The following is a 15,995-nucleotide window of genomic DNA, read 5'->3' on the forward strand; positions in this document are numbered from 1 at the left end:
TCCACCAAGTAGATTTTGCATAACTTAAATACAAGGATTTATCTATGAATATAATGAAATCCTCACCTCTCTTCAGAAGGCTCTTCAGGAAGTCTGGACAGTCCCTCTGGTAATGTCCATGCTTCTTGCACCATTTACACTGATCCTTCTCAACTTGAACATTGTTGTTCTTCTAATGGTGGTCATTCTGAGGGGCTTTCCCTTGAGGTTGACATTCTTATTGAAGTTTTTTTTTCTTATTATCCTTCACAAGGTTAGCAGAGTCACCCTATAAGGATTTTAGCCTTCCTCTTCTTGAACACATATTGCGATGAGCTTTTCTATATCCCACTTATTGGGCTACATGTTGTAATTAACAACAAAAGTTTCATATTCCTTTGTCAAGGAAGCAAAAACTAAATGAATCAGGAACTCATCCTTGAGTCCCAAATCCACTGGCTTCAGCTTCGAAGCCGTGTTGCTTATCTTCAGTATGTGCTCTCTGATACCACCACCAGTATATTTCTCATTGAACAATTTCTTGATTAAAATACTGGCATAAGCCTTTGAAGAGCCAGTGAACTGACTCTCTACCTTCTTAAGATACTCTGTGGCGGTATCACAATCTGGGATAGAGGCTCTTATTGCATCTGAAATTGTGGACTTAGCCACCATCAAGCACTTGCGGTTTGAAATGACCTATTTCTTACGCTCGAGATCATATTTCATTCACACTTCTGCATGATCATGCTGTCGAGCAGTGAAATCAGCATTGCTCTCATTATCTTCCCTCACCAGGACCACTGGCTCAGTCGGACATAGGGAGGTAAGTGCCAGGTCATTTTCAGACAGCGCAAGTGCTAGTTCATACTTCTCTCACCATACCCTATAGTTGCCCCCTTCAAAAGGCGGGATGTGCGAGATAAATGCCATTGGGTTTAGTCCTGAAAAGCACCGTCAGAGATAGTGAGAAAATATATCATAATAATTGCATGACTTAATTTAACGTTGGTCAAATTTAAACATACAACCTTCTTATACACTAATTCTATATCATCGTTGGGCAGAAATAGAATTAATGCATGAAAAAACTTATGAATAATCATTATAATATTGCTATTATCAATATTGGTCAGAAAATAACAATGTTATAATTTACTAAATAAAATTCAAATGCTCTTCAAATTAAATTCTCCCGTTGGTTCGAATTTAATTAGAAGATAATAAACTATTGCAGCGAAAACATGGAAAAAATTCTTTATCTACTTTTCAGAAGCATTCATCTACTCTTTGAACAAATTATCCCGTTGGTTCAAATTTTGACAGAGATTTAAACTAGTTAAAAAATCATCAAAATTTGCTTCTAAAAATAAAAAAACAAAAACTCAATTTGCACTGTTCATTTAGTCCAGCCCGTTGAAACAGAGCTCGTCACAGTGAAATCTGGCCCGGCCTACTCAGATCTCACACGCGCTGCACCTTCCCAAGCCGCAACCTGGGCCTAGGCCGGCAAAGTCACCCACCGCGCGTGCCCGCCTAGGCCGAATTCTAGTCCAGCGAATCACAACCATTCACAGAGATCCGACGGCCATGCGTTGATTTCGCGTGATCAAAACCCTGGTCGCGGCCTCAACTGAGAAACCCTAGCTCATTCGTGATTCCTTTTCTCTCTCTTCGCCACGCCCCTCTCTTCTCCTCAGCGCAGCAACCGGTAGAGAAATGGAGCAGCAGAGCGGCGCCGCCGCTAGTCCCCTCATCGACGCGCGTGCTCGCCCTAGGCTGAGCGTGTCGCCGTCGAGTGGATTGGGCGACGGTGCCCTTAACCCCCACACGCGCTGCGGTGGGCTCACCCGCAACCCTAGATCTGTCTAGCATCGCCGTGGGTCCCAGTGGGTGAGCGCGCCGCCATCGAGCGATCCTGTGACGGTGCCCTCGGCCGGGCTAGCTCGCAAGGCAGCGAGCGCAGCTCAGCTTCTCCCCGCGCGCCGGTGAGGCGACGACGGAGCTCCTTCCCGCGCGATGGTAGGATTCAACCAACGCGACGGCGGTGGTGATGCATGGGGAAGAGTCTGGGTAGGTCCTCCCCTCCTTCGTCTGATCCATTTCTAGGGTTAGGGTTAGGTTTAGGGTTTTGGGTTGGAGTTCGATCCGATTTGAGTCACCTCCTTCTAATTTCTTCTACTCGGTTTCTTACCCCGAGAAGCTAGATCTACGCCTAGTTAGGCGACTGATACCATTGATAGAAATAAAATAGGATCACTAGCCATAGATCTAGCATACCTACTTACATTTGATGAAGTGTAAACCCTAGAACATGTGCTAGTATGGAATTAACAGAGAGAGCGGGATGCAGGTAGCAAACCATCGGCCGCCTTCATAGAAGACGAGCTGGCCATCGCGGTGCTCGGTGGAGACTCGGTGGAGGCGCGGCGGTGAAAGGCGGTGGTGTAGTGGCGGCGTTTGCCGGTGGCGGTGCTTCCCGTCGCTGGCAACGCCCCCTCACTTAGATCAGTTAGGGTTTAGGGAATGTAGGTGGGGCGCCTGGCGGCTCAGGTGAACCTCGTGCCTTGTGCCCTGGCCCCCACCTCTCTTTTTATGGTGCTGTGTGACGGGGGCCCACCAACCATGGAACGGTTGGGCGCCCCTGATCAGGGCGCAGATCCAAGGGCCCAATTGGCCGTGGTTGGAGATCATCTAACAACCACCACATCCCCACCTAGCTAAAAACATGCTTTGCTAGTGACAGTAGAATCTAGCTGATGTAATGTTTTTAGATAATAAGTTTTTTTTTAAAAAACTAAAAACATTTATTAACAAAACTTTGAATATTAAGTGCATGATTTATAACGGATTAATCCAGCATATGAGTAAGATGGACCTAATTTTTGTTATCTTTGCAGAAAATTCATTGGAATACAAACTAGTGTTCCTCTCAGAGACAAGCTGAACACTTGTGTTCTATTGAAGGGATATAATAATCCTTCTAGTGTGGTTAATATTCGATGGTGATGGAGCCTCCCATTGATGATCTGCACACCATTACAACTCCTGGACAACGACAAGATGGCTTTTCTTCCTCTTCTTCTCAGCAACAACTCACACTGTATGACCAAAAGACTATGTGATCATTCGTTCTTCTCCCAATCAACCAATGAATCAAACATGCAATTCTCTGGTGTAGTCACCATCCCTAGAATGTACAATGTCAGTAGCAACCTCGGACAAAACCACCTTCAGATTGCTGCAGGGGTTAGTCCAGACTACCAAAGGGTCAAACCAAACAACGCTCTTCACCACATAAGCTAGATCCTGATAGAAGACATCGATGAGAGGGTCGAGAGGGTTGGCTCGCATGAAGGAGAGGCTGCTCTTCAAGCCGTTGAGAAGGCCTTCCATGGTATTCTTGAGCAGGTATACCCGCCTTCACTTGAGTGGTCACCGCTTCATCATAGCGGCGAAGCAGGAGATGGACCGGGTGAGGGTAGATCACAAAAGGCCTCGCAGAAGCAGTTTCACTACTAACATTTCCAGTCACAGCATGTTGCAGTCCTTGCCACTACCATTGAGTCCATATAGGTATGGCAAGAGTCTTTTCCTACCATATCAGCCTTTGGCAAGCACTGGGATGGCCTCGAGATTTGGTTTCCCTGCCTTGCAAATTAGAAGAGAAGCCAAGGATGCAAAGGGGTTTGATAAGATGGTGATCCATGTTAGAATAAACTACTACTTTCCTTGTGTGAACACAGCAAGGGAAGGCAGCACCGAAAAGGCCCCCTGCTGTGATACTGTAGCCGCTGTAGGTGTAGGCGCCGCATGGCTCACCTGTAGCACTGTAGCCACATGCAGAGGCCAGCGCAGAGTCAGCCTTGTATGTTATCTAGTCACTGTTGCAGCAGGGCAGCTGTACTAGGACTAGATGGATAGAGTTGTATAAATAGACTACCACGGCACCTTACTAAAGAGAGTTCAGATTTGCCATCTCCCATATAAGGCTTCGGCCAACGCTGGTGTCCTGTACTATGTGTATGCTCTGTTCTCCCTCTTATTCAACCTCTAGCCATAGTGTGTGGGGACGGACAACGCCTATTCATGGTCGTCACGGCTAGTGGGTGCTCAGCAACACTAGCGGGTGCTCGGCAAGACTGGTGAGTGGTTCACTCACCTGAGCCGGTGATCCTGTGGGCCAACAAGTGGTATCAGAGCCATACAAGCGCCGTCGCCAGACTAACCGCTGGCGATGACAGGCGGTTCGGAGATGGGTGACAGCAGTGGCACTGCTATGACTGCCCAGCCACGACTGGAGGTCGTTGTTCACATGGTGCGGGAGGTCAGCAGCGCCAATTGGCCGACGCTGACTTGCACCAACTATGAAGAGTGGTCGGTGACCATGAAGGTCAAGCTCAGAGCCCGATGGCTCTAGAATGCTGTTGACAGTGGCACCGACAATGAAGAAGATGGCATGTCAGTATTGGAGGCTATCCTCATTGCTGTACTAGCGGAGTACAGGGAGCCATTGGGGGCAAAGAGCTCTGCTAAAGAGGCGTGGGAGGCTATTACGGTGATGCACGTCGGTTCCGACCGCGCAAAGAAGGCGGCGGCCCAGCTTCTGAAGTAGGAGTACGCCAACCTCAAGTTCAAGGATGGTGAAACAGTGGAGGACTTCTCTCTCCACCTGTAGATGCTCATCAGCAAGCTGAAGAGCCACGGTGTCACCATTGATGAAGAGGAGGCGGTCTCCAAGTACCTCCACTCCGTGCCGGCAAAGTACATCTAGATCGCTCTCTCCATAGAGACAATGCTGGACTTGTCCACCCTCACCATTGAGGATGTGATAGGCCATCTATGAGCGGTGGACGAGCGCCTGGAGCAGGCGACAGCAACGAAGGACAGTGGGAAACTCCTACTGATGAAAGAGGAGTGGGTTGCTCGGAGGAACTCCGGGAAGGCAGCCTCGTCCGGCTCATTTGGCGCAAGCCAATGATGAGGATGAGGCCACTATCCAGATGGCGATGTTCTATGCACTGCACGACATCGAGGCTGAGGAGAGGGAAGAGGCGACGATAGTGGAAGGACCTGGGAAGGCCCTGAAGACTGTCAACCTCGACGAACCACACGCCCAAGTCCACCTCGGACGTGTGGGCGCCGACCAGGAGCAGCGGTGGTATCTAGACTCTGGTGCCAGCAACCACATGATGGGCTCCAAGGCATCCTTCTCCGAGCTCGATGACGATGTTACCGGTACGGTGAAGTTTGGTGATGGCTCTAGGGTGGCAATCCAAGGGCGTGGCACCATCATCTTCAGATGCTAGAACGGGGAGCACCGTGCGCTAACAGATGTATATTACATCCTGCAGCTGTGTTCCAATATCATCAGCATTGGTCAGCTAGATGAGCACGGTAGCGAGGTACTGATCAAGGACGGAGTCCTTAGGATTAGGGACCAAGAGCAGCGACTTCTCACCAAGGTGATGAGGTCCCTAAACCAGTTGTACCTGCTTGACCTAAAGGTAGAGCAACTGGTGTGTCTGGTGGCAAGGCACACCGAGGAACCGTGGATGTGGCATGCCCGGTTCAGACATCTCAGCTTCGACACGCTTGGTCGGCTGGAGAAGATGGTCCAAGGGCTACCCCACATCAAGCACATAGGCGAGCTATGTGACAGCTGCCTGGCCGAGAAGCAGAGGAGGCTACTGTTCTCGAAGGCGGCCAAGTATCGCGCGAAGGATGCTCTCGAGCTCATCCACGGTGACCTTTGAGGGCCGATCACGCCTGCTACAAACGGTGGTCGGTGGTACTTCCTCCTACTCGTGGATGATTGCAGTCGCTACATGTGGCTGCAACTCCTGATGAGCAAGGATGAAGCGGCAGCGGCGATCAAGAAGTTCAAGATGCGCGTAGAGGCCGAGAGCGGCAAGAAGCTCCGCGTGTTGGGAGTGATCGTGGCAGCGAATTCACTTCGGTGGAGTTCGTTGCGTACTACGTGGATCAGGGTGTGGTGCGACACCACACCACGCTATACTCACCACAATAGAATGGCGTGGTAGAGAGGTGAAACCAGACGATGGTTGGCATGGCTCGATCCATGATGATGGCCAAAGGCATGCCGACAAGGTTCTGGGGTGAGGCGGTGACCATGGACCATGGCGGTGTTCATTCTGAACCGCTCTCCAACCAAGGCCCCGATGGGCAAGATGTCGTTCGAAGCTTGGTATGGGCGCAAGCCGAGTGTGTCCTTCCTTTGGACATTCGGCTACATTGGCCACGTCAGGAAGACGAAGCCGAACCTCACCAAGCTGGAGGACAGGAGCACACCGATGGTGTTCCTGGGCTACGCGGAGGGTACAAAGGCGTACCGGCCCTACGACCCATGCGGAGACAAGGTGCTTATCTCGCACGACGTCGTGTTTGATGAGATGGCGACTTAGGACTGGTCCAGTCCGAGCACGGGGGAAGCTGGCAGCTTCACCAACACCTTCGTCGTCGAGCACCTGGTCATCCACGGCAATGGAGACGCTAGGGAAGAGGTGTTGAGCACTCCAGGAGGAGTGCCGAGCACTCCAGCGGTAGAGCCGAGCACTCCTGGGACAGTGCCGAGCACTTCAGGAGGGATGCCAAGCACGCCAGGAGTGGTGCCAGGAGGTTCTACAGTGGCGGCGACCACTCCAGGACGAGTGCCGAGCACTCCCGTGGTGGAGCCAAGACATCTTGCAGCGGTGGCAACCACTCCAAGACTGAGGCTGAGCACTCCCACAGTGTGGCCGAACACTGCAGGAGTTATGATGAGCTGTCCAGAAGTAGTGCCAAGCACTACACTTGGGGTGCTGAGCACTTCAGGTGCTGTGCCGAGCACTCTGGTGGAACAGGGAACTCCATCAACGCTGATCGAGTTCGCTTCACCTCCAAGTGACATCACTGAGTTCATGGACGCCTACCACGAAGGTGAGGAGGTGCGGTTCCATAGGCTGGACGACATCGTCGGTGGCATAGGTCCCTCAGGTCTAGCGGGTAGGCTGCTCAATGATGTAGAGCTGCTACTCGTCAGTGCAGAGAAACCACCCACGTTCGCGCTGGGCGAGCGCGATGGAAACTGGCGACGGGCGATGCTGGAGGAGATGAAGGCGATCGGGGAAAACAAGACTTGGCAGCTCGTCGATCCACCTCTAGGATACCGTCCGATCAGCCTGAAGTGGTTGTACAAGGTCAAACGGGACGAGTTCGGCGCCATTGTCAAGCACAAGGCGCGCCTCGTGGCCCGAGGCTTTGTACAGCATGAGGGCATAGACTTCGAGGAGGTCTTTGCGCCGGTAGCGCGCATGGAGTCGGCACATTTGCTACTAGCCTTGGCAGCAGCAAAGGACTGACGTATCCATCACTTGGATGTTAAATTGGCCTTTCTCAATGGCGAGCTGGCGGAGACGGTCTTCGTTAGGCAACCTCCAGGTTTTGCCGTCAAGGGAGAGGAGCACAGGGTGCTCCGACTGCGCAAGGCGCTCTACGGGCTGCGGCAGGCCCCACGAGCATGGAACGCCAAGCTTGACACCACGCTGGGCGAGCTTGGGTTTAAACGGTGTGCAACCGAGCACGCGCTCTACACGCAGTGATGGGGGAAGGAGGAGCTCGTCGTCGGTGTGTATGTGGATGACTTAATCATCACCGGCGCGTGCACGGAGGATATCAACAGCTTCAAGCGCGAGATAGCAGCTCGTTTTCAAATGAGTGATCTTGGCGCACTCTCCTACTACCTCGGCATCGAGGTGAGACAGGGAAAGGAGGAACTCACGCTCGGTCAGAGCGCGTATGCCTCCAAGCTGTTGGAGAGGAGCGGCATGGCTGAGTGCAAGCCATGCTGACTCCGATGGAGGAGCGACTGAAGCTGACGAAGGCCAGCACCGCGGCGAAGGTGGATGCAACACTCTACCAAAGCATCGTTGGTGGTCTGTGCTACCTAGTCCACACGAGGACGGACATTGTGTTCGCTGTGGGCTACGTCAATCGCTTCATGGAGGATCCCAGAGAGGATCACTGGGCTACGGTGAAGCGGCTACTGCGCTATGTCAAAGGGACGGTGGATCAGGGGATCATCTTTCCCAAGACCGGTGGAGTAGGCTGCAGCTCACGGTGTTCAGCGATGCAGACATGGCGGGGGACATCGATGGACGACGGAGCACCTCTGACGTGCTCGTCTTCCTCGGGTCAGCTCTAATTTCATGGCTGTTGCTGAAACCGAAGGTGGTGGCGCTATCTACGTGCGAGACAGAGTACCTAGCAGCGGCCACAGCGGCGTGCCAAGTTGTGTGGCTACGCCGGCTGCTGGGCGAGCTGACCGGGGTGGAAGCTCACCCACCAGCACTGATGGTGGACAACCAGCCCGCCATCTCCCTTGCGAAGAATCCGGTTCTGCACGATCGGAGTAAACACATCGACGTGAAGTTCCACTTCCTTGGAACTATGTCGATGGAGGGCAGATCGTCATCGAGTTCGTCGAAACTGGTCGGCAACTCACGGACGTCCTCACCAAGCCGCTCGGACATCTTCGACTCACGGAGCTGAAGGAGATGATCGGCATGGAGGGGGTACAAGGGATAGTAGTAGATTTAGGGGAAGAATTGTTAGAATAAACTACTGCTTTCCTTATGTGAACACAGCAAGGGAAGACGGCGCCGAAAAGGCCCCATACTGTGATACTGTAGCCGCTGTAGGTGCAGGCGCCGCACGGCTCACCTGCAGCACTGTAGCCACATGCAGAGGCCGGCACAGAGTCAGCCCTGTATGCTGTCTAGTTACTGTTGCAGCAGGGCAGCTGTACTGGGACTAGATGGATAGAGTTGTATAAATAGACTACCACAGCAACTCAGTAAAGAGAGTTCATATTTGCCATCTCCCATACAAGGCTTCGGCCAACGCTGGTGTCCTATACTGTGTGTGTATGCTCTGTTCTCCCTCTTTTTCAACCTCTAGCCATAGTGTGTGGGGATGGACAACGCCTGTTCATGGTCGGCACGGCTAGTGGGTGCTCGGCAACACTAACGGGTGCTCGACAAGACTGGTGAGTGGTTCACTCACTTGAGCTGGTGATCCTGTGGGCCAACGATCCATTTGGATGGCGACAAGCTTTCCATTTGCAGACTGACCACTGCTACAGCGAAAAAAGTACCCGGCAAGAGCAAATATGCAATCTTTCCATATATCCCAAGACTTGGATACCAGGGAAGGGTGGAGTAAAAATTATACCATCACTTGCGAAATAAACCACAATGATAAGCTCGACAGTGTTCTGCTATGCTATGGTCCGGACTGTTTCAATGAAACAGCAAGGTTGAGAGACATGGCTGCAAAGGAAGCAAGTAAGAATTCACCAAAGGGTGAAAGCAAAGCAACTGCTCAACAGAAGTCTCGAGGTACTAGGCACCTCAAGAAAGAGGTGGTCGATCTCAGGACCCTCCTCATCCACTGTGCACAGGCTGTGGCAGCTGATGACCGTCTGTTGGCCAGTGAGCTCATCAAGAAGATAAGACAACACTCCTCAAGAGATGGAGAGTGTTGCCAGAGACTGGCATTTTACTTCGTGAATGGCCTTGAGGCACGCCTGGCTGGGACAGGGAGCCAGTTGTTCCACAAGATGCTGGCGAAGCGGATAAGCGAAGACGACGTGTTGAAGGTCTACAACTTTTATCTTGCAGTTTGCCCTTTCAACAGGGCATCATACACCTTCGCTAACCAAACTTTTATGGAAACGTCAGCGGGCCACTCCAGGGTGCACATCGTCGATTTTGGTGTCTGCACTGGTTTTCAATGGCCATCACTGATTCAGCTTTTCGGTGAGCAAGGAGTGCCTCCAAGGCTTCGGATTACAGGTATAGAAGTGCCACGGCCAGGTTTCAGCCCCTTGGAGAATATTGAGCGGGCAGGGAAGCTGTTGGCTGACTATGCAAACATGTACAAGGTACCCTTTCAGTATCAGGGCATTTACTCACGATATGAAGATATTCAGATCGAAGATCTTAACATTGACGAGGATGAAGTGCTTATAATCAACTGCATGTACCAGATGAAGAACCTCGGCGATGAGACAGTAGCCATGAATAGCGCAAGGGATAGGGTACTGAAGATCATGAGGAGGATGAACCCAAAGGTGTTTATTTTCGGCATTCTGAATGGATCATACAGTTCCCCCTTCTTCGTGACATGTTTCAAAGAGCTTCTGTTCCATTACTCCTCGCTATTTGACATGCTTGATATGAGTGCTCCACGAGATAATGAAGAAAGAAAGCTCTTAGAGGGTGGAATGCTTGGGCGGGAAATCTTAAACATTGTAGCATGTGAGGGTGCTGACAGGATTGAGAGGCCAGAAACTTACCAGCAGTGGCAAGCAAGGTGCCACAAGGCTGGGTTCGAGCAGCTTCCTCTCGATCCTGCCATCATGAAGTTAGTATCATGGATGAAGAAAGAAGTTTACCATGAGGACTTTGTTGCTGATGAAGACAACGGCTGGCTGCTACAAGGGTGGAAAGGGAGAGTACTGTATGCACTGTCCAAATGGAAGGTTAATGAATCATGTGCTGATAAGTAAGATTCAGACAGTTGGTGGTATGCACCATCTGTCCCTTGTTATGCAATCCTGAAGACGACGAGTCCAGAAAACTGTAGACTATAAATTACTTTTGTCAGGTGAGATAGGAGATTGTCATGGAAGCAGGGATTCTGTCTTGATACTCCAAATTTTTTTTTTCTTCGGTTTTTAACTGGACTATGACGAAAGAAAATGGTTGTAATACTTTGTTTCTGTCATTCTTTATATGTTCCATAAATGGATTGTTCTTTTTATAAAAGTTCTAAGTGCCTTTTTTTTTGTATAAACACGTACGTCAGATTCATAGAGAAATAAGTCTAGAAACCACAGCAAAGAACCATTGCTTTTTTTTTTTTCCAAGAATGCACAAGAGAGTTCGTATCTAAGAAGTAAAAAATAGAGTTCAGTTTACAAAGGGGTCAAAGGCACACGCACATGCATGCGTCATGCGCATAAAAAGAATTATGGAAGCAACCAAAGATTGAGCACACGCTAGGCTAGGCAACAAAACTAACAGTGCTACTCCAGCCAAGGGCAGCCAGATGAACAACCTGTGTTGCTGTAGTTTCTTCATGGTTCAAAATGAAGAGCGTTTCGATCCTTCCAAATGTACCAAGTGATCAGCGTGAAGATCGAGTCGATGCTGCAGCGATGTTCTAGCAAAGAACCATTAGTATCCTCTTAAAAGTACTCGTAACCAACGTTTCAAAAAGGTTGGGCCAAAGTGTAGATTGTTTTACCATTCCAGTAACTAGTTTCTGATTTTCTTTTCCCATGTGAAACTAGTGTGGACCACACAAATATGATATGTGGTTAAAAATATTCTTTGAACTTTAATGTCTAATAATTACATTTCCCCAGATATTAAAATACTTTATAGTGTATCTCTCTATGATCACACAGTCACGCGGTGGGGGCACCTGAGCGAAAATTCTGGAACCAAACACACCAGTCTGAATGAATAACAATGTCGCATAGTTTCTGACAGAAAACATTTGCCAGGAAGCCATTTGGAACACAAGCTGTTACCTTCATGGCTTCATGTCACTATCGTACTTTCCATAAATAATCATAAAGAAGGTTACAAAAACCCATTCATAAAAAGGAAGACGCTGAAAAAGAGAACAAGAAGAAAGTCCAAGAATAGCAGAAAATAATTTGCTCGATCACATCGACAAGAATGGTTCATCAACACAACAAGAGATTCCAGACCTCCCTCTACCATCTCCTTGAAGAGATTTCAGACCTCTATAAGTTACCAGACAATAACATATTCTCTACGCCTTGAAGGAGAGCTCTTAATCATTGACCTCCCTCTACCATCTCCTTGGGCTCAGAGACTTAAGAGAAATAATCAGGTGCTTGCTCATGTGAGTTCACTAGCTGTTCTCAACAACTGTCTAGGTGTTTCATTGTAGTTGCGTTTTTTAGTACAGTCTCTGTGACTTTTTATGTTTCTATATGCAACTTCGGCTTTCCAACTCTCATATACTTGATACACAGATATGTTTCTCAATAGTAGGTGCTCTTCAAGAAGGCGTGACTTTACAGGGCAAGCAAGGAGTAAATACTAACCTCAATAATGGCCACAGATTATAATTGCTATAAGAAAAGTGAAATCATCTTTTGAAGGTATCGTTTTGTACTTTTGTTAATGCTTCCAGCTCAGTTGGTCTCAAAAACTATTGACACCTTCCTATCAGCTTAGGGATTACAAAATTAGAGGAACTTTCATTCCTTCTTTTGGGATTGTTCCTCAAGAGCAATTCCATGTTAAATAAATTGGTTTTGGAGCTTTCAGTTCAGTTCAGTTCTATACAGAAGAAATAGCAGCATTCTCATGCATTTTATTCTTTTCCACTGTAGACACCAATGGAAGTTGTTGGTTTTCAACTCCAAGGTACATTTTGCAGTAATAACTTTTGAAAGGAAATTCCCCCATTGAGTGGTCAAGAAACACTTATTGAAGATTGGAACTATCTTATGTATATCATAAAGTGTTCCATGAAAAGCTAGCCAGTGAAACTTTGGAGCAATGGACAACCCTGAGTACTGTGAGATAAACTCAAACATAACTCTCAACTATATAAACCAAAAGCTGATGGAAGAAAGAGCTGATGAGAATATTAGCACGGACAAACATCATGATGCACTCCAGGCCATGGAGAAGCCCTTCTACGATATTCTTGGAAAGGCATATCCATCCTCACCTAAACAGACTGTGATCAATAGTGGCAATCAATCAGATTTCCCTGATGATATTAACAACAATTATAATGACCTGGAATGCAGTGGTAGCTCTGTCAGTGATATTCTTGGGCGCAAGGGTGTGCGCTTGATAGACATAGATGGCGGTTCTGAACTTTGCAATGTGGTTTTGCAATTCAACAGAACTGCTGAGGAAGCAAGGAAGCTTGTTCCAAGTATCGAGAAATTGGTGGTTGATCCAGAGAGCAATGGTCTTTCCAGTTCCAAACAAACAGTTGAGGCAACAATTAGACAACATAGCAAGCATACAAACAAAATAAGGAGCCACCCTCATGTGGACTTGGAGTTGGTGGAGGGGAGAAACAGTAAGCATTCAGCAATCTCAACTAGTGAAATAATCCGGGATGAAATATTTGACAGAGTTCTGCTCTGTGATGAACAGTACCATTGCGATGTGGCTCACCTTAGAGAAATGAAGGCAAAAGAAGCAAACATAACTCTGCAGTATGTCCGAAACACAAGATCTGCCCAAGGAAAAGAGAAGTCACAAGGTAAGAAGCAAGAAAAAGAAGAGGTTGATCTCAGGGCTCTTCTCATCCAGTGTGCACAAGCGATATCATCTAACAATCATCCATTTGCCAGTGAGCTACTGAAAAAGATCAGGCATCATTCTTTGCCATATGGAGATGGTTCTCAGAGGCTGGCAAGTTATTTTGCAGACGCTCTTGAGGCACGTGCGGCTGGGACTGGGAGTCAAATGTATCAGAAGTTAGTGATGAAGCAAGCAAGCTGCACAGACATGCTGAAGGCCTACAGCCTTTTCATTGCAGTATGCCCTTTCGTCAGGGTAGCATACTACTTTGCCAATAAAACAATCGTTGATGTATTGGGGGGTCGACCAAGGGTGCACATAATTGATTTTGGCATCTTGTTTGGCTTTCAGTGGCCATCGCTAATCCAGCGGCTTGCAAAGCGAGAAGGTGGCCCCCCTCAACTTCGCATCACAGGTATTGATGTACCCGAGACAGGTTTTCGCCCCTGTAAAAAGATTGAGGAGACAGGAAAGCGGTTGGCTGAGTATGCAAGAATGTTCAATGTACCTTTTCAGTATCAAGGCGTTGCCTCACGTTGGGAAGACATATACATTTCAGATCTCAAAATTGACAAGGATGAGGTGCTCATAGTCAACTGCTTGCACAAAATGAAAAACCTTGGCGATGAGACGGAAGACATAGATAGTGCAAGGGATAGGGTACTGCGTATCATGAAGAGGATGAATCCAAATGTTCTCATAATTGGTGTCACGAATGGGTTGTACAGCTCCCCGTTCTTCCTACCACGATTCAGAGAGGCTTTGTTCTATTACTCATCACAGTTTGACATGCTAAATTCAACTGTTGCACAGAATTATGAGGCAAGGATCCTGATAGAGAGGGATCTCCTTGGGGCAGATGTGTTTAATGTTGTAGCATGTGATGGTGCAGAGAGGATCGAGAGGCCAGAGAGTTACAAACAATGGCAAGTAAGAATCCACAAGGCTGGGTTCAAGCAACTTCCTGTTAATCAGACCATTCTAAAGAGTTCAGTAGACAGAAAGGAGCTTTATCATGAAGACTTTGTCATCGACGAAGATTGTGGCTGGTTGCTGCAGGGATGGAAAGGAAGGATAACGCATGCACTGTCTTCTTGGAAACCTAAAGATTCATAGATTAAAAAGTAGGATCAAAGACAATATTTTGTTTGGAAGTCAATTACACTTGTAATAATGATGTGATAAACTTTAGTTAATTTGAAACCTCCAAGCTGGTTATGCAATCTTCAGCAGAAAGGTTCAAAGTACCTCGAATGGCTTCTTATGTTGGCTGAACTGATATTGAAACGATTATATAAGACATTGGCTTTTGCTTAAGTAGTAGCAAGTAAAATTTCTCAAAGCTTCGAGCAGCTTCATGTCAATCCAGTCATCTTGAATTTAATACCAGATAGGCAGATACAAAGAAAGGGGTTTATCATGGGCGTTTTGTTGCTGATGAAGGCAGCCGCTGGCAGCTACACGGATGGAAAAGGAGAGTAATTTGTGAGATATCAAATGGAAGCCTAATAAATCATAAGCTGATCAGAAAGCTTCAAACAGTTCTTCGTATGCATGCTTGTAGGTGCTTAACGCAGCTTCAGCCTCCTGTATATGGTTATGCAATCTTGCACATAATAAATCTGGATTACAGATGACCACAAGTTACTTATTTTGTCTGGTGAATGTAGGATATTATCTCAAAAGGGGATGACATGGGGATTGCACTATTGACAGTCCATTTTTTAAATTTGTGCATATAATAAAAACATATTTAGAAAAGTGTAGCTACAAAATAATTTCTTTTATTGCCATTTTGTTTATGTACTTAACAGACTTCCAGAAAGATGCTGAGTTAATTTGGCATTTTTTTAGTTAGTAAGCTCTCAGCTACTGTTACGTCCTATTGGATATGAAATTGGTAGCAATAACATTTCTGAATGCAGAATTTTCTGAAAAAGGTAATTATTGCAGTGTATATGGTCTACCTCTCAAAACTGATGACATCAATCCTCGCCAAAAAAAATGATGACATCAATGTTCAGAGCGAAGGGCGGGCCTGGTGCAAGCGGTAGAGTCTTACTGCCTGTGACCGAAAGGTCCTGGGTTCGAGTCGCGGTCTCCTCGCATTGCACAGGCGAGGGTAAGGCTTGCCACTAACACCCTTTCACAGACCCCGCACAGAGCGGGAGCTTTCTGCATTGGGTACGCCCTTTTTTTTATCAATGTTCAGAGCAAATGCCATCTCTGGTCAGAAGACGGAGGTGGTATTGATCAACACAAGGTTCCTATGCATGTAACATGTTAGAAATGTGGTTAATTTTAGGGAAAACGGTGTTTTTGCCCCTGTTCAGAAGTTCAATTGTGATTTTACCCCTGTTTTTTTAACTTTGTGATTTTGCCCCTGTTATTTTGAAACGAAGGAGCCGTTTGCCCCTGGTTTGGATGTCCGTTATTTAGGGGCTGATTAAACGATTTAAAATAAAACAAAACACATAAAATCAGATGCGAAATGACTGAAATGCCCCTTCCTCTCCATTCTTATCCGCTCGTTCTCTTCGTTGCTCTCTGCTCGCGACTGACGCGAAAGCTCCGTGCGGACAGAAGACCGGCGACCGCGCCCCGGCGGCCGAGCACTGTCGCGGCCGCGCGCCCCGGCGGCCGAGC

General features: G+C 47.9%; 2 protein-coding genes across 3 annotated transcripts; both read left to right on the forward strand.

The window, feature by feature from the left end:
• The first annotated feature begins 9,304 nt into the window (after positions 1–9,304).
• Positions 9,305–10,549, forward strand: LOC136512554 (scarecrow-like protein 9). The gene has a single exon (XM_066506526.1). It carries the CDS (start codon positions 9,305–9,307, stop codon positions 10,547–10,549), a length of 1,245 nt encoding a protein of 414 aa, XP_066362623.1.
• Positions 10,550–11,199: 650 nt separating this feature from the next.
• Positions 11,200–14,571, forward strand: LOC136512420 (scarecrow-like protein 9). Of its 2 annotated transcripts, none has more exons than XM_066506385.1 (2): positions 11,200–12,181; positions 12,416–14,571. In XM_066506385.1, the coding sequence occupies exon 2, from the start codon at positions 12,585–12,587 to the stop codon at positions 14,463–14,465; it is 1,881 nt and encodes a 626-aa protein (XP_066362482.1). In that variant the 5' UTR covers positions 11,200–12,181; positions 12,416–12,584; the 3' UTR covers positions 14,466–14,571. The 2 variants fall into 2 exon arrangements, with proteins under 2 accessions (XP_066362482.1, XP_066362481.1); XM_066506384.1 differs by having other exon boundaries at positions 11,200–11,907; positions 12,072–14,571.
• The last annotated feature ends 1,424 nt before the right edge of the window (positions 14,572–15,995 follow it).

The sequence above is a fragment of the Miscanthus floridulus genome, chromosome 16 (genome assembly GCF_019320115.1).
Source record: "Miscanthus floridulus cultivar M001 chromosome 16, ASM1932011v1, whole genome shotgun sequence".
NCBI lineage: Eukaryota > Viridiplantae > Streptophyta > Magnoliopsida > Poales > Poaceae > Miscanthus > Miscanthus floridulus.

Excerpts from the sequence above, each read along its gene's own strand:
- LOC136512554 (XM_066506526.1), top strand. The coding sequence starts at position 9,305 with ATGGCTGCAAAGGAAGCAAGTAAGAATTCACCAAAGGGTGAAAGCAAA.
- LOC136512420 (XM_066506385.1), top strand. The coding sequence starts at position 12,585 with ATGGACAACCCTGAGTACTGTGAGATAAACTCAAACATAACTCTCAAC.